Genomic DNA, 18,438 nt, shown 5'->3' with positions numbered 1-18,438 from the left:
GCTGTTTTTCCATCTTCTAATAGAAAGATAAAGAACCTGCACACCTGAGTGGGTTTCTTCTGAAACAGTAACTGTAATTTTCAAAACTCTTGTAGTAGCTTTGATGTACTGAGTTTTTCCAAGTACATCTACATTGCAAATACAGTGCAATTAAAGTAAAACACAAGAAGTAATGATACAGTTGTTTATTTTGAACATAAACAGGAAAAATTTTTTTCATACAAGAATAGAACTCTAGAGAAAAACGTTCCAGTGTACTGTAGTTCTTTGTGGAGTATAGAGAATAGTTGTAATGCTCCCCATAATACATTCACCTAGGTCTTAAATTTTATGGCACATAAACTCAGAAGATAAATTGCAAATGGTGTTATCATAAACCTAACTTCAAGAAACCTACCAAGCAGATGCTTAGGCTTGTACTTTTTGTGATCTGGTAAAAAGCCTACAAATCTTGAATCACTTAAAACTGTAGAGAATGGGTTATACAGAGCGGGGTATGTAAGGTACTTGAAAAACAGAACACAATGGATGGCTTATATATATCTCTATAAAGTTATTCTCTGTTTATAGAAAATGTTTACACCCAAAGAATAGTGAGAGGGATCGAACCAGCCTAATCACAATAAGGAGAGTTGGAGTCAAGTGCAGTACATTTCTATTCCCTTCTCTAGCAGCTCTTTAAATCTTCACTGATGTTGACGCATTTTTTTGCGACCACATAGAGCTAAATTACAGAACTCCTTCTCTTAAGTGCGGTTCCTAGACCAAGAGCATCACCTAGGAACTTAGTAGAGATGCTATCTTCATCTACCACTCCAAACAGTAAAATTTTGGGGTAAGGCCCACCAGTTATTTTAAGCAGCACTCCAAGTGACTGCGATGTGTATTCAAGATGGAGAACCACTGGAGTAGAATTGGCTTTCAGTTAGCTCCTGCATAATTTTTACCAGCCTCTTCTATACAAAAACAAATTGAGTAGTCTAATGAGGTAACAGGCTAGTATTTTTCTTCCAATAAAAAAAATAATAGTGCTCTTTTCATTGAAACTGTTATGTCTGATACATTAGTAATATTTTGCTCTTAGAGGAAGCAGTTTCAGATTCCCTTTTGGGAAACTTAATCAGAGTAGGTCTGATACAATCACAACATTTTTAAGTTAGTGTTCTTGTTAAGTAAATAATATATCCTATTGCAAAACAACTCTGTGAGTGATAGAAATTATTCCATTACCAATTTTTATTTACCTTTTAGCACACATAAAACACAATATTACATTTTCTACAATATTGTCTTCATTAAAACCATAAAAGGAAAAATATGACTGCCTCTTAACGTACTTGTTAAGAACAAAATTTTTAGAAAGCTGACCCTCTGACAAATATAAATTTAATCCCTGCCTTTACATCAAATATATTTTGGCAGTTTTAACAACATTAATATTCACAATTGTAGTAGAGACAAGTCATTTCAACTAAGGATAGGTGTTCCCTTACACCATTTTGCAAAAGTAGCTACTGCCATAATCTGATGGACTCCAACAATCCATGTTAAACTTTGTTACAGTTACTTTTAGAATTCACAAGCTTTTATTCATTCTGTCCTACTAGTGACCCGACTACAAGGGCAACCATTCATGATATCTTTATACAGTAGATGTAGAACTGGTTCTTAAGTTTGACTGCATTATTAGAATCAATTGAGAAGCTTTAAAATCTTAAAAAGTTATTCCAGTGTGCAGCCAAAGTAGAGAACTACTGCCTTAAAAACAAGGTTTCAGCAACCTGTTTCTAACCCCAAATGCTACAGTAGTTTTAGAAGCATTTAATAGTTTGAACATGGACTGGATTTGATCAAGTGTGGTATCATTCTGAATATCCTACTCTAAAGTCAGTGGCTCTGGAGTAATCTGAGTTGCTTCTGTCATCAGACTGACAATGCTGACTGTCAAGATTACTACTAGAGTTCTTGTTGAGAGAAATTGTTCTTCACAAAATGAATCTGCTTTAATAATGCATTAGGTTTTCTGGGACTTTTAAGGCACTGAAACCTCTTTAGAGACATCTTAACCCCCCACATCAGTGATTCGCAACCCAGGTTGCACCTTAGGAACTTTTTAGCTACAATGCTGAGCGCCTAACCTCAATCAACTAAATCCGACTCTCTGGTCACATGGGAGTCTAGCAATATTTTTTAGAGCTCCGCAGGGGAGGATTTGAAAATGTAATTTCTTAAACCAATACCCTGTATTTGCTTTCATTTTACTTGAGATTTCTCTGTGACAAAGTTAACCTACTAAGGCTTCTGTATTTTACCCCTAATAAAATCAAGTCAGAAGCAGTCCAAAGAACATTCAAAAAGTCAAGCCTCCTGGCATGGGCACATCTATTTTGAAAAAGGGTATAAATTAACCAAAGCCAGATGTATGATACCAGTTCTTGTAGTAGTTCTAACTATCTGAAGGTCGCTTCCAGCTGTGAAGCCCAAGAGATCTACTCCCCCACTAAAATTTGTTTTTAAACTCTTCCTCAGATGCTCAGCTTAAAATATTCTAAAGTTTTGTTCAAAACCCAGGATCCCATTCCCTAGACCTAGAAAATCAGAATCTCCAGAGGAGCTAGAGAACCCATATGTTTAACAAATCCCAAGTGATTCTACACTGTTGATGGATATCAAAACACAAATTAAGAAATTTTGGAGATGGCATAAATGCAGTAGTTAACACCTTCACACTTAATTAGAAACCTGTATTTTCTCATAACTCACTGGGATTACTTTTGTTAAACAATACCAATTTATGACAAAATAGCTAATTCAAAATCAACTCTGCTCAGATTGTGTTCTTTGCCAGTGATAACTTCATTTGGAACCAGAAGGGGGGAAAAGTGATAGTGTTATTTCATAGTTCAGTTTTAAGTTTCTCATATAAGTCCTCTTGGTCAATCATGTCTGTGTGCCCATTCCAGCGGTGATAAGCAAGAAGAGCAGCATTGTGGGCGGCAATGGCACTCATCTCCATGGCACTTGCTGCACACTCTATGCCATTGAGGTAGTAAAGTCTGTCATGGAGTATGATGGAGGGACATTTCTCTGGAGGCTTGTAATGAGGATATGCAAGCCATGACTGCTTCACAGCGTAATCATAGGACAAAAAGAGCTTTAATATTTGTTCTTTAGTGAGAATTTCTTGGGAAAAGATCTTCCAAACGTATCCCCTATCTGTTAACGGTTGAGGATTATCCTTTTCTGTTACAGAGGACACAATCCCAATGCTGTTAATGAACAAATCTGAATTATCAGTGGTTAAGATTGTACTGAGATCGAATTTGTCTAAGGCTCTAGAGCTAAAAAGAGTTGAATTCAACTTCCCCTTAATTAAAGTTGTCACTATATGTTGGTAGTACTGATGGAATTCCTCAATTGGAGGATCAAAGTTGAGGAAAGTTATATTGGACATTTTTCGATTCAGTGGAGTGGCTACCAAGACAATGTCATAGACATCTGAACGGATCTCAGATCCAATTTGATAGATCACTTCATACATCTTTGTGGGATTTCCTAGAAGAAAGAAGCATACATTTTAGAGTTTCTAACATACTATACACCTTCCAAAAATAATTACCATAATAGTTTATAAAATGTAAAATAGTTGTAAGTTAATTCTAAGGAATTAAAAAGAGTTTTATCCTTGGGACGCCTGGGTGGCTCAGTTGGTTAGGCAGCTGCCTTTGGCTCAGGTCATGATCCCAGCGTCCTGGGATCGAGTCCCACATCGGGCTCCTTGCTTGGCAGAGAGCCTGCTTCTCCCTCTGCCTCTGCCTGCCATTCTGTCTGTGCTCGCTCTCTCTCCCTCTCTCTCTGACAAATAAATAAATTTAAAAAAAAAAAAAAAGAGTTTTATCCTTTAATATAACTATGCCAAATTGAAGCCAGTTTTCTACTGGTATAGAGATGATACCTTGTCAATAAGTACAAAATATGGAATTATACATTAAGAATGAGATTATTTTTAAATCCAAGGAGATGTGCCATTGTACTTGTGTACATCTGTGAATATTTCCATATGGTACAACATATACAATTTATAATTCCATCATTTGGAATGGAGAAATGACAGAAGAGTGGTTTTTCTCCCTAAGCAATTATTTTCTAGAGGATAAATAAGGAATAGTAGAATTTCAGGCTCACCTGTATGCTTGGTCCTTGTTTTTTCCTCTATGTACATTACTGAGCCAGATATAAGGTTGCTTTTGGATGCCTGAAGGAGCCCTGAGCAAACAAGTTTATTGCCACCTTTTACTGCCCAAAGGCCAGAATCAGCAGAGGACAACGATACTGCTCCTGTCAGTGGTAGGAAAAAAAAAATGTTTTAGTTCTGACTGTGCAAAAGGCCCTCTACCCACTCTCTTCCCAATTTAGGTCAGGTCTGCTCCAGACACTTGTCAAAGAGCCTCTGGGGGCAGAAATCTCAGTGAAAGCTAAGGACTCTCCCCCACCCCACACTAAAAACGCACAGATCTACATATACACAATTTTGCCAACCATGTCTGAGGTTTCAGAGAAAGGTAAGTCTTCTCCAACTCATGGCCTAAAGTTAGGAGCCACCATAGTACCAGGTAAGCCCCTCTGTGAACTAATGTCTATAACCATTCCGAACCTTGGCTTACCCACAAAACCATTGATGTTCATGCTTTGGCCATAATTGACCCTCATGACAGGTGCAACAATTTCACTGAGGAATTTCTCCGAGAAGCCTGCTTTCTGCAAGGTTTCAAGAAGTGTTCGGTTAAGCATTCCAAGGAATTCATCCCCTCCTAGAGAATGTAGTAACTTTTCTACACTGCTGAAGGCATAGTCATGAGACTGGTAACGGTAGATCCTTTTGAAGAGAAGAGACAAGGCCATTAAACACCAAACAAGATAAGGGGAAGGGAATTAGCATGTTTCCTTCCAATAAATTTCTACCTGTGGTGTAAGATGCACCTCAGTCACCATCTTCCCCAGGTATCCTAGAAGCTCTCATCCCCACTCACACCTCCTCAAGTAGTTCACTGTCCTTTGTATATTCTTCTGCATTAATGTGGTCACTGGGAGACCACTGGGATAAGATGGTATGTCCTAGGTCTTATTTTCATTCAACTATTTTATCTACAGCAGCAATTTAGACATGTCTAAAATTAAATTTTATCTTTCCACCGGACCTGATCCTCTCCACACACTCCCTATCACAACCAAAATGTAGATTGGGATGTTCACTCTTAATATTCTACATGTCACCCTCAGTTCATTTAATTTCAAACAAATATTTTCACTTCTTTCTGCTTCTCCCACCCAAGAAGTAAACCTTACCAGTGTTCACAACATCTCTCTTGTTAACTTCATTCTCATTGCCCTGATCTTAACTCAGGATTTATACTCAAACTACTAAGATGAATAACCGATCTACCTGCTTCCAGTTTCTTTTATTTGGAACATTTATGAATCTCCCAAAAGCCCTAAAATACTCTTTAGTCATTACTGACTTACTCAAAAAAACAACTTGCTTACCGCTGCTTACTAAATAAACTCCTGACCTTAAAAAAGGAATGAATTTTAGAGCCAGACTCATCAAGTCTAACTCTTGGTTTAACTGCAGATACAGAAATAAGTAAAAGGACTTCTATAAAAGTCACATGAGAAGTAGAAGGCTCAAGCACAAGCTGTCCCTCCTTCCCTCAAACACTCAAACACATACACACAAACACACACACACACTCTCATACCCTCCACTTAAACACACCTGACTCATTCACTGATCTCTAAATACGCTATCTATATTGTTCCCCAACACTGCTCTAGCTCTTCTCCAACTAAAATACACTTCGGGCTCGAACCCCACCTCCTCTGCAAAGCTTTGCCCAACTACTAATCTTTAGAACCACCTAATGTTTTCCTGAACTTCATGGACTAAAAAGAATACCCATGCAATAATTCAATATGTAATTTTTCAAGTTGCAAGTGATACAAAAAGAAAGAAGTGTGGGACAACAAAAAGCATACCAACACCAACATAAATATAATGGGAATTATAGCATAGGCAGGAAGGGGGGGTGCAGATAATGGCCAAACACTTCCCAGATTTGAAAGAAAACATTAATCTGCACACTCAGGAAGCTAAATCTAAGCAGGATAAATTTAAGAGATCTACACCCAAAAATATATAGACAAGAAAGACAAAGAATACCAAAAGCAGCAAGAAAAAGGCAACTGATCCAGAAAAAAGGGTCTTCGAAAAGATTAACAGCTCACTCTACTCATCAGAAACTATGAAGGCCAGCCACAGTTGGTGGGATGACATATTCAAAATGCTAAAAAAAAAAAGTCTTATCAACTCAAGAATTCTACATCTAGCAAAACTATCCCTCAAAAATGGAGAAATTAAAATAATCCCAGGTAAAAAAAAAAAAAAAAACATGGAATTCAATACTAGCAGACCTTCTCTACAAGAAATTAGACTACAGAAATTCCTTCAGGCTGAAATACACTAGACAGAAACTCAAATCCCCATGAAGAAATGACAGGCACTGGTAAAAGTAACTGCATAAAGGAAATATAAAGAATTAAAAACAGAATTAAAGATATTTTTAAAACATCTGTATTTACTGCAACATTATTCACAATAGCCAGGAGGTAGAAGCTACCTACAAGTTCATCAGCGATGAATGAATAAAACAAAAGAAGGCAACAATGGAGGAATAAACAACAGCAACAGATGCTGTATAGGAAATAAATAGCAAAAAGGCAGGCATAAACCCTACATTCATAGTAACTAAACATAAGTGGATTAAACACTGCATTCATAAGGCAGAGACTGGCAGAAGAGATAAAAAAAAAAAATCATGGGGCGCCTGGGTGGCTCAGTGGGTTAGGCCGCTGCCTTCGGCTCACGTCATGATCTCAGGGTTCTGGGATCGAGTCCCGCATCGGGCTCTCTGCTCAGCAGGGAGCCTGCTTCCTCCTCTCTCTCTCTCTGCCTGCCTCTTTGCCTGCTTGTGATCTCTCTCTGTCAAATAAAGAAATAAAATCTTTAAAAAAAAAAAAATTTAAAAAAAAAAAAAAATCATGATCCAACAATATGCTGTCTACAAGAAATACACTTTAGATTCAAACACTAGTAGGTTAAAAGTAAAAAGATGGAAAAAGATACACCATACAAACAGTAACAAAAAGACAGCTGGACTGATCACACTAAAGCAGAGAATATAGACTTTAAGACAAAAATTGTTACCAGAGGCAAAGAAGGACATTTTTTTTTTTTTAAAGATTTTATTTATTTATTTGAGAGAGAGACAGTGAGAGAGAGCATGAGCGAGGAGAAGGTCAGAGGGAGAAGCAGACTCCCCATGCAGCTGGGAGCCCGATGCGGGACTCGATCCCGGGACTCCGGGATCATGACCTGAGCCGAAGGCAGTCGTCCAACCAACTGAGCCACCCAGGCGTCCCAAAGAAGGACATTTTATAATGATAAAATGGTTAGCCTGTGAAGATGTAATAATTATCAACATACACCTAACAACAGTTCCAAAATACATGAAATCAAAATGACAGAACTGAAGGGAGAAACAGATAATTTAACAATACTAGTTGAAGACCAATATCCCACTTCTTTTTTTTTTTTTTTTTTTTTTAAGATTTTATTAATTTGGGATGCCTGGGTGGCTCAGTTGGTTGAGCGGCTGCCTTCGGCTCAGGTCATGATCCCAGCATCCTGGGATCGAGTCCCACATCAGGCTCCTTGAGCCTGCTTCTCTCTCTGTCTCTGCCTGCCACTCTGTCTGCCTGTGCTTGCTCTCACGCACAAACTCTCTCTCTGACAAATAAATAAATAAAATCTTAAAAAAAAAAAAAAGATTTTATTAATTTATTTGACTGAGCTCACAAGTTGGCAGAGAGGCAGGCAGAGAAAGGGGAGGAAGTAGACTCCCTGACAAGCAAAGAGCCCGATGGAGGACTTGATCCCAAAACCCTGGGATCATGACCTGAGCCGAAGGCAGAAGCTTAACCCACTGAGCCACCCAGGCACCCCAATATCCCACTTTCAGTAACGGGTAGAATAGAAGATCAACAACACTCGTTCACTGGGGCTACCATAACAAAGTTTCACAGACTGAGTGCCTTAAACAACAGAAATTTATTTCTCGTAGTTCTGGAAGCTAAAAATCCAAGATCATGGCATTGACAGCTTTGGTTTGTTTTGAGGACTGTCACCTTGGCTTACAATTAGGTCACCTTCTCACTGTGTCCTCCCAGGATCCTCCTTATATGCCTGCACATCCCTGGTGTCTCTTCTGTGTTCTAATCTCTTATTCTTATAAGGACACTAGTCACATCCAATATGGCCCACCGTAGTGGCCTTGTTTTAACTTAATTCCCTCATTAAAAGCCTATCTCCAGATACTGTCATTCTGAGGTACAGGGTAAGGTTAGGGCTTCAACCTATGAAGGGAGTAGGGCATAATTCTGCCCATAATAAACAGGAAACAAAAATTTAGGAGACAATTACCTACATCAGGTCTTTCAAGCCATTGTACAGATTCTGGCTGTTACTCTGCATGAAATAGCCACTGAAAATTTGTATTTTTAATTTAAATTCAAGGTAGTTAACATATATAGTGTAGTACTGGTTTCAGGAGTAGAATTTAGTGATTCATCACTTACATATAACACCCAGTACTCATCCTAAAAAGCTCTTCTTAATATCCATCCCCCATTCACCCCATCCCTTGACCCACCTCCCCTCCAGCAACCCTTATTTATTTATTTATTTATTTATTTATTTTTAAAGAATTTATTTATTTATTTGACATAGAGAGATCACAAGTAGGCAGAGAGGCAGGCAGAGAGAGAGAGGAGGAAGCAGGCTCCCCGCTGAACAGAAAGCCTGATGCGGGACTCGATCCCAGGACCCTAGGATCATGACTTGAGCCGAAGGCAGTGGCTCAACCCACTGAGCCACCCAGGCACCCAACCCTTATTTATTTATTTATCAGAAAGAGAGAGCACAAGCAGGGAAAACAGCAGGCAAAGGGAGAACCAGGCTCCCTGCTGAACAAGAAGCCTGTTGTGGGACTCGATCCCAGAACCCTGGGATCATGACCTGAGCCAAAAGCACTTAACCAACTGAGCCACACAGGAATCTCTCAGTTTGTTCTCTTAACTATAGAGTCTCTTATGGTTTGCCTCCCTCTCTGTTTTTATTTTATTTTTCCTTCCTTTCCCCTATGTTTATCTGCTTTGTTTCTTAAATTCCACATCTGTAGGATCATGTATTTGTCTTTCTTTGACTAACTTATTTCGCTTAGCATAATACTAACTCTAGTTCCAGCCACATTGTTGCAAATGGCAATATTCCATTCTTTTTGATGACTAATATTCCTATGTGTGTGTGTGTGTGTGTGTCCACATCTTCTTTGGCCATGCATCTGTTGATGGACATTTGGGCTCTTTCCATACTTTGGCTATTGGGTGTGTATGCCCCTACAAATCAGGACTTCTGTATCCTTTAGATAAATACCTAGTAGGGGAATTGTTCGGTCGTAGGGTAGCTCTGTTTTGCCAATGAAAGTTTCTGAACAGAGAAGTAATATGATGACTCTTAGATTTTAAAAAGACCTCTTTGGGGGCGCCTGGGTGGCTCAGTGGGTTAAAGCCTTTGCCTTCAGCTCAGGTCATGATCTCAGGGTCCTGGGATCGAGCCCCACATGGGGCTCTCTGCTTGGTGGGGAGCCTGCTTCCTCCTCTCTCTGCCTGCCTCTTTGCCTACTTGTGATCTCTCTCTCTCTGTCAAATAAATAACTTAAATCTTCAAAAAAAAAAAAAAAAGACCTCTTTGGTTGCTATGCTGAAAACAGATCTTCGTAGCACCAAGGCAAAAGCAGGGAGGGGAGTTAGTGTTAGTTTCCAGTGGCTACTGTAACAAATTGCCACAAACTTAGTGGCTTAAACAATACAAATTTATTATCCTATGGTTCTGCAGGTTAGAAATCCAAAAGTCAATTGTCACTGGTCAAGATGTCGGCAAGGCTGGTTCCTTCTGGAAGCTCTGAGGGAAGGATCCATTTTCTTGCTTTTTTCAGTTTCTGTAATCACCTGCATTCCTTGGCTCGGGCACCTTTCTGGGATCATTCCAACCTCTTCCTTTATCACATTTCCTACTACTCACTCTGATCTTCCTGCCTCCCTCTCACACTGACTCTTATGATTACACTGGGCCCACCTAAATAACTGGGAATAATCTTCCCCTTTCAAGATCCCTAACTTAATCATATCTGCGAAGTTCCTTTTATCATGTAAGATAACACAATGCCAGGTTCCAGGGATTAGGGTGTAGACATCTTGCAGGGGAAGAGAAGCATTTGATTCAGCCTACTACAGGAGGCTACTCCAACAATACAGACAAAAGATAATAGTGGCTTGTTTCAAAGTGGTACAAGCCATGGTGGTGACAAGTGGTGAAATTCTGGATACATTTTTAAAACTCATAGGATTAAAGATAGACTGGATTTGGGAAAGGAAGGAGAGAAAAGAGTAAAAAATGACTCAAAATATTTGTTAGGAGTACTGGAAGGAAAAAAGGGTGTTTATAAAGCCTTTCACTGCAAATCCTATCAGTCTCAGATAAAGAAATGTTAATGATCTAATATGTGCTCAGAAACATACTAACTGCTAGAGCCAAGAGTGAGATTTAACCTAGCCCAGAAACCAAGATACTCCAACAGGAAGCCATCACTGAACCAGATGATTCAATTCAACAGACATCTGAGTGAATATCTACTGGATTCTAATCACTGCACACACGACAGAACACACGAGTGTGTGGGCGGTGTGCTCCATATAACACTCATGGGATGTCTGAAAAGAGAGATGAATGGCAACTAGAGATTAAGGGAAGGCTGTTCTGGAAAAGGCTGAGAAGAGATCAGACTCTGAAGTAAGGAATAGTATCCAACCAGGAGAACTGTTTAATAAATGCTCAGAACTGGAAATTAACCTGGAAAGTATGTCCATACTGGAAAGTATGCACAGCATGGGCTACAGGATTTCCACAGCTCCACCAAAGCAGCTCCACCAACAAGAAAAATGAATGCATACTCGCATGGGTGTGGGGTGTTGCCTATCACCCTCTTTCAGGTGTCACATGGGCCTTCACTCACACTGTGCCCTCTGAAATGGAAGCACAAAAATGACAATGTACTTCTCCAAAGCTGGCCAGCAAATCCCCCAAAAGTTTTTCCAGAAGGGGACCCAACTGGATTTGTCATATACATTGAAAACAGGGAGAAAAAACTGAGCAAGGGCTTTAGGTTTCTATACTATTTAGAGAAAGAAAAAACTCAAGAATATTATCCAACTGCACATTTTAACCTAATATTTGCAACTTTGTAGGTAAGATTCACTTGAAGTACTTTTAAAAATACCAAGGCCCATGGGCACCTCAGTTAGTTAAGCGTCTGCCTTCAGTGCTCAGGTCATGATCCCAGGGTCCTGCTCAGCATGGGGGGCCCTGCTTCTCCCTCTACCACTCCCCCTGCTTGTGCTCACACGTGTGCGCACATTCTCCCTTCCTCTCTCTCCCTCTCTCTCTCTCGCAAATAAATAAAATCTTAAAAAAAAAAAAAAAAGCTCCCCACATAATTCCAATGTGCAGCCAGGGTTGAGAACTACTGCTTCACTGAAATGCAGGGCATCTGTTGTTCCAGATTACTCTTTAGCAACCTCCATAGTTCTCGATTCTGATTTTTGCAATAATCCAAACTATCTCCAATAAGGGGTGATATTACAAATACAGTTGACCCTTGAATAACACAGGTTCAAACTGCGCAGGTAAATTTTCCTTGGGTTTTGTTTTTCTGGTTTTTTTCAGATACATACAGTGGAGTACCACAACAATATTTTCTCTTCCTTACAATTTTTCCATATATACATATTCTCCAGCTTACTTTATTATAAGAATTAGACATAATATACAAAATATGTATTAACTGTTTATGTTCTTAGCCTTCCTATCAACAGCAGGCTATTAGCAGTTAGCTTTGGGGGAAGTCAAAGTTATACACAGATTTTCAACTATTGGCACCCCAACACCCCCGCATATTATTCAAGAGTCATTTATTTATTTAATAACTGGTACAGCACTGAACAGAAAGTAGACTGATGACAGCACTAGAACTGAGTCAAGATTCCCTGCTGGTGGTGGGTGTAAGGGGTTTGGAGAGGAGGCAGAAAGGGAGGAGTGGGAATACACAGGACAACAGCTATGTCACTACTAGTCCAGCAGTATTTAACTACTTTAACAATTGGCACATGCTGGCTCAATACCAGCCTTCTCTCCAACTTTCTCAAGGGATATGATAAAATTATCAAAATAAAATGTTTATGTTCCTGGGGTGCCTGGGTGGCTCAGTGGGTTAAAGCCTCTGCCTTCGGCTCAGGTCATGATTTCAGGGTCCTGGGATCGAGCCCCGCATCGAGCTCTCTGCTCAGTGGGGAGCCTGCTTCCTCCTCTCTCTCTGCCTGCCTCTCTGCCTACTTGTGATCTCTGTCAAATAAATAAATAAAATCTTTAAAAAAAATTTTTTTTTTATGTTCCTGACTTACTGAAAGAAACAGAAATGTAGCGTGCATGGCCCTTTAAACACCGTAAGGATCAGTGCTGTATAATCAAATATCAAAGACAGACCAGAGGGAGGCAGTAATTCCATAAAGTAGGGGAAATGTTTTCTAAAATCAAAATAGAGGTGCCTGGCTGACTCAGTCAGAAAAGCATTCAACTGGGGCACCTGGGTGGCTCAGTTGGTTAAGCAACTGATTGCCTTCGGCTCAGGTCATGATCCTGGAGTCCCAGGATCGAGTCCCACATTGGGCTCCCTACTCGACGGGGAGTCTGCTTCTCCCTCTGATCTCTCCCCTCTCATGCTTTCTCTTTCTTCTTTCCCTCTCAAATAAATAAAATCGTTTTAAAAATCAAAAGTAGTATAATCCTGGGGCACCCGACTGGCTCAATCCATAGAGCATGAGACTCTTATCCCTGGGGTCATGAGTTCAAGCCCCACATTGGGCATAACAACATAACAAACAACAAAACAAAACAACATAACAACAACAAAAAAAGGTATAATCTATGTATCCCATCACTGTGTCTTTTTCAAGTTCTGTAATATATCCAGAATTCACTTTAAAAGTGATTTCTTAATTTCTCACAGGGCAGTTCTCTACATGCCAAGCAAACCACTGGTAAGAAAACTTGCAGGCAGGGCTGTATCTGGTGCCATCTGAACTTGACTTTCCTGCTGAGCATGCAGCAACATGCCACCTTCCTTCCTTACAAAGTGACTGACTCTCTCTACACACATTCTATATGTTTTCTTAATTACTGGTTTACTCCTTGTTTCTCTACTAGAATGTGTATTCTTTGAGGACAGGGATATGTTCTAGATTCTATATCCTCAGGACCCAGAATAGTGCCTGGCACATCATAAGCTATCAGTATTTGGTAAATGAATAAATGACTACTTTAAAATAATCTGCACTGGGGCGCCTGGGTGGCTTAGTGGGTTAAGCTTCTGCCTTCGGCTCAGGTCATGATCCCAAGATCTTGTGATCAGAGCCCTGCATCAGGCTCTCTCTGCTACCCCCTCTCTCTCTGCCTGCCTCTCTGCCTACTTGTGATCTCTATCTGTTTCTGTCAAAAAAAAATAAATAAAATCTAAAAATAAAAACAATCTGCACTGTAGCTGACCTTAACGTACCCACTAGAAAAGTGTTTGAAGAATTGACCTAACAACAATGTTTAAAAAGAGAGGGGTGCCTGGGTGGCTCAGTGGGTTAAAGCCTCTGCCTTTGCTCAGGTCATGATCCCCGGGTCCTGAGATCGAGCCCCCCAATCGGGATCTCTGCTCAGCGGGGAGCCTACTTCCTCCTCCCTCTCTGCCTACCGTAGACTTCTGTCTGTCAAATAAATAAATAATTTAAAAATAAATTAATTAATAAATAAAAAGGAAATCCCAGGGGCGCCTGGATGGTTCGGTCGGTTAAGTGTCTGCCTGGGGCTTGGGTCATGATCCCAGGTTCCTGGGATGGAGCCCCACATCAGGACTCTTGCACAGCAGAGAGCCTGTTTCTCCCTCTCCCTCTGCTGCTCCCCCTGTGTGTGCTCGCTCTTTTGTGCTCTCTGTCAAATAACTAAATAAAATATTTTTAAAAAGAGAGAGAAAGATATCCCAAACTACCATAAGTTACAAAAACTATAGTATATTTATCCTACTCAATCCTTGTATCTGTCTTTGTCAATAGTTGGGTCACATAAGATATGTAATTTTACCTTTTTAACAATTATTTTACTACACTGAAACGCATAGTAATGAAATATCATTAGCACTTACAAGTTAAATTTCTCCAGCATCTAAAATTGTAAACCAGCATAAAAATTAGCACATGCCAACAGCCTTAAAAAAAAAAAAAAAAAAGGCTGTATCTTTTAAAGTTAGATTGATTATTTTATATCATCCTTCCTAATTACCAAAGCAATATACCTAGAAATATCTGAAAAATACAGAAAAATATAAAGAAAAAGTGGCACCTTTATTCTCACTACACTGGAACAGTGCTGGAATTCGGTATCTCAATTTAAATTTGGGGGGGTGCACCTTGGTGGCTCCAAAGGCTAAACATTTGCCTTCGGCTCAGGTCATGATCCCAGGGTCCTGGGTTTAAGCCCCTCGTCAGGCTCCCTGCTCAGCAGGGAATCTGCTTTTCCCTCTCCTTCTGCTCATGCTCTTTCTCTCACTATCTCAAATAAATAAATAAAATATTTAAAAAGAGAGAGAGCGAGAACTCTGGAGCCAGAATGCCTGGATGGGAACTCCAGCTCCACCACTTACTGGGTGGGGTGTTCTTGCGCACTTGAAACCTCTGTGCCTCCACCTTCCACATCTGTACAAAGCTAATTAACAGTACCTGAGAGAGCTGTCATAAGAATTCAAGGAGTTAACATTTGTAGAGCATTTAAGTGTGTATGGCAAAACTAAATAAGCATTTGTAAAGTATGTTTTCAAAAGCAAAAATTAACTACTCTTTCAGTATTCAAGTGGATAAACAGTCTGCATATTTTATACAAACCACTTACCTAACAGTCTGACCAACAGGTCTTAGGTAAGAGAACTGTTTCAAGAAATAAAATTCCTATAGATCATCTAACGAAAAGGTCTTAGGGTGAACAGAAGGGGAAAAAATTACCTCATAAACTTGTCCAATATATCCTCTACCCACATGTGCATTCGGAGGGACTGAAATCCATAGTGCCAAATTAGTTTAATCATGTTAATTATAAACCAGCTGCTCTCCTCAAACACCAGAGTCTCTCCATTATACACCCCCATTAGGCCACCAGAGCTCTGAATAGTAGAGAGACCTGCAAAAAACAGAGAAAAGGTTAGCTAAACTCAGGGTTTCTATGTTGATCAAATGAAAGGTCATCTGAAGCTAGGGGACACTCTGAAGTGAGTGAATTCGAGGATTCCCCAGTTCTCAGGAATTAAAGGAGCTCTATCTTCAGAACAGTGTGTAATACACTGTTCGTTCATTACACTGTCCTAAAGCAGATCTCTAAAAGATGGGTCAGGTGGTCATACAGATATATCAAAATCAGACTGGCCATTTTTAGTTGGAAAAAAACTAAAAAGTCAAAGGAAAAGGTCAGAATACAAACTGAGTTCAATTTAAAGACAAATGTTGGGCACCTGGATGGCTCAGTTGGTTAAATATCTACCTTCAGCTCAGGTCATGATCTTGAAGTCCTGGAATCAAGCCCCGTATCGGGCTCCCCGCTCAGTGGGGTATCTACTTGTTCCCTCTGCCCTTCCTCCTGCTCATGCTCTCTCTCTCTCTCAAATAAATACATAAAATATTTTTAAAATTAAAAAAAAAAAAAAACCAGAAACATCAGACAGGAATATCTGCAGCATTAACTGCTCCTGGCATACATTTGCCCTCATGGAGGAGAGGCCCAAGAAGCATCCACAGGGGATTTGGAAGGCAGCAAAGAGAAAGGAGGCATCCCCATTCCTGTGCATAATTGGATATTTCAGATAACTGGAAGGAAGCAAAAATTACCCAATACTCCCTGAGCAAAGGGCCTGCAGAGACCTGCCAGACCTCCCCCAACCTGTCCAGCTCCTCTGCCGGCAGGGAAGCAGTCAAATGTCCCAAGTTCTAGGCATAATAGGTCTGCATCCATACCTGTCTGAGTGACTTTAAGTGACTTAAAGCCTCTGAGCTTTTCCCAGCTGTGAAATGAGTACACAAGGTTCCTGCTAACACATACCATTCTTTGATTCTTCAACACCAACCCAGAGGTTTAAGAACTAAGAACAGCAACCATCCCCACCCCCACCCCATGGCTGTAATTCCAGATAACTGAAGATACAGATAACTAGCGTCCCATTACAGGAAAGTAGTTCCTAACTAAGCTTGTACTAACTGCAAAGTAGCAGCAAAGTGAAGAAAACCGTTTTACCAACTTCTCTGTAAAAGACAACAAGGCGGAAAAGTTTCAGTTCCCCTATCTGAAAAACATATCCATGGATGGTCACACAGAAATCTACTTAGCTCTAAGACCAAATTACATACCCAGGTCCTTGACAAAACGCTTCATGTGCAGATTTAAAGGATGGATGACAGAACCTCCTGCCTCATATTCTTGCCCTCGGACAGTCATTGTAGCCAGACGGCCTCCCACCTCTCCTCTTTCAAACAGGTCAATCTTCACATCTTTCCCAAATTTCTGCCGCAAATAGTAGGCTGCTGAGGTGCCACCAATTCCAGCTCCAATAATTGCTATGGGTGGGAACAAAAAAAAAAGGGAATAGTTTCTTTCCTTCTTACCCAGCTATGTGGGTTTTGTTGTTGTGTAACAGATGTTAGTCAAGGCTAACAATTTAGGGAAGTTGGGGACCTGGAGGCAAGTGACAGTTGCTGAAGATAGAACTCTGGACAGACACTGCCCTCAAAAAAAGTGGTAGTACATTAATGTACAAATTGACATTGAATTTGGAGTGGGGGCAGATCCCCAAAGGTTCTCAGAGCTCTTTGTCCAGGCACCACTGGTTCTGCACACCTTCTTCATGCCGAACACAAGGGAACCAGGAGGTGGGCCTTTGCAGCACGCATTTTAAAGCAGGTGGCCACCATTTTTGCCAAGATTTGTTCTGTCTCATTAATATAGATGGGTTAATGTCCCCAACAAACAAAGCTTGAAGGGGAATAAAAAAGAATACCAAACACAGCAAAATCCAAGACTGAAATTTGAGAGTGGATTATTTCCTCTGTGTAGTAGTCCTAGGTAGAGAAATTGTGCAAGCTCGGGCCTCTGGGAGCAGACCGACCTCAGCAAAGTGGAAGGGGGAATGGGGTTCCAGTCCAGCCTGTCAAGGGAAGCAGACAGGGTCAGCTTGTTTGCACTGCTCGGTGTGCTGTGACCGCGTGCACCTGTCATCCGCAGAGCGAGGCTGCCGGTCGCTCCAGAACAAACCAGAAGACTAGCCTCCCGAAGGTGCAGCAAGAGACGGAGGGGAGAGGGTCCTCGGCCTCCCCAGACCCCCAGGTCTCCGAGACAGGGGCATGAGAGACGCTTGGCGGCCGGCCGCCTGCCTCAATACCCCCTCCACCGCCCATTCCCCTAGTGGGCACATCGACAAGCCCGGGAAGACACGGCCCCTGGGGCACCGACAGCGACCCTGAGTCATGAACTGAGGAGACCGCGACCTGCGCGGAGGACTCGGTGTGCGCGGCCTGGCGGACGCAGCGGCCGCGAGGCCTGCTGCACTGCGCGCTCCCGCACCCCTTCCGCGCCGCCCCCGCGTCACCTACCGATCTTATCCGGCGGGGCCCGCAGCTCGGCGCTCCCGGGGCACCCCAAGCTGCACAGCAGCAGCCACAGCCCCAGAAGCGAGGAGACTAGCTCCCGAGCCATGAGCCCCATGGCTCCCGGAGCGCAGCAGACCACCAGGCACACCCGACAAGTCCGCCGGCTGCTACGAGTCTGCGCGCTCCGCACGTCCCGCCCCCGACCGGCCTCGCCCCTCCGAGCTCCGCCCAGGCCCGCCCCCAGCCGGCCTCGCCCCTCGGTGCTCCACCCAAGCCCGCCTAGAGCAAGCGGGGGCCACCGCACCCCAATTGGGTGCGTCCCTCCAGGAGCTCCCAAACACGGTCCTCTCGGTCCCCAGGCCCGTCCCAGCCCCTTTGAAACGCACCCTACTTCAAGGACACACGAGAGGCGCGAGAAGCGGAGGCTCACCTCCGCTCGCCACCTTACTTATTCCCCATCTATTCAGGTGAAGCATCACTTCTTCACTAGTGCCCTCTTCTGTCCCTTCAGTCTCTCCCTGTCAAAGAATGCACACAGCA

At 41.7% G+C, this 18,438-nt stretch overlaps 1 protein-coding gene across 1 annotated transcript; it reads right to left on the bottom strand.

Annotated features, from left to right (window-relative positions):
* Window positions 1–170: 170 nt before the first annotated feature.
* PCYOX1 (prenylcysteine oxidase 1) lies at window positions 171–18,095 on the bottom strand. The gene is made up of 6 exons (XM_004742141.3): window positions 17,902–18,095; window positions 16,663–16,869; window positions 15,271–15,445; window positions 4,665–4,876; window positions 4,186–4,338; window positions 171–3,555 (listed from the first exon to the last, which is right to left on the bottom strand). The coding sequence occupies exons 1-6, from the start codon at window positions 18,011–18,013 to the stop codon at window positions 2,897–2,899; spliced, it is 1,518 nt and encodes a 505-aa protein (XP_004742198.1). The 5' UTR covers window positions 18,014–18,095; the 3' UTR covers window positions 171–2,896.
* Between the last annotated feature and the right edge of the window lie 343 nt (window positions 18,096–18,438).

The sequence above is a fragment of the Mustela putorius genome, unplaced genomic scaffold, assembly GCF_011764305.1.
Source record: "Mustela putorius furo isolate JIRA1106 unplaced genomic scaffold, ASM1176430v1.1 tig00000281_pilon_pilon_pilon, whole genome shotgun sequence".
Classification (NCBI taxonomy): domain Eukaryota; kingdom Metazoa; phylum Chordata; class Mammalia; order Carnivora; family Mustelidae; genus Mustela; species Mustela putorius.
Note: the sequence above shows the minus strand (reverse complement) of the source record. Positions and strands in the feature narration are given on the sequence as shown.

Coding starts and splice junctions, on each gene's coding strand:
- PCYOX1 (XM_004742141.3), bottom strand. CDS start 18,013: ATGGGGCTCATGGCTCGGGAGCTAGTCTCCTCGCTTCTGGGGCTGTGG. Junction 16,870..17,901: donor GGCCCCGCCGGATAAGATCG/GTAGGTGACGCG, acceptor TCCCACCCATAG/CAATTATTGGAGCTGGAATT. Junction 3,556..4,185: donor AACAAGGACCAAGCATACAG/GTGAGCCTGAAA, acceptor TCTTTCTTCTAG/GAAATCCCACAAAGATGTAT.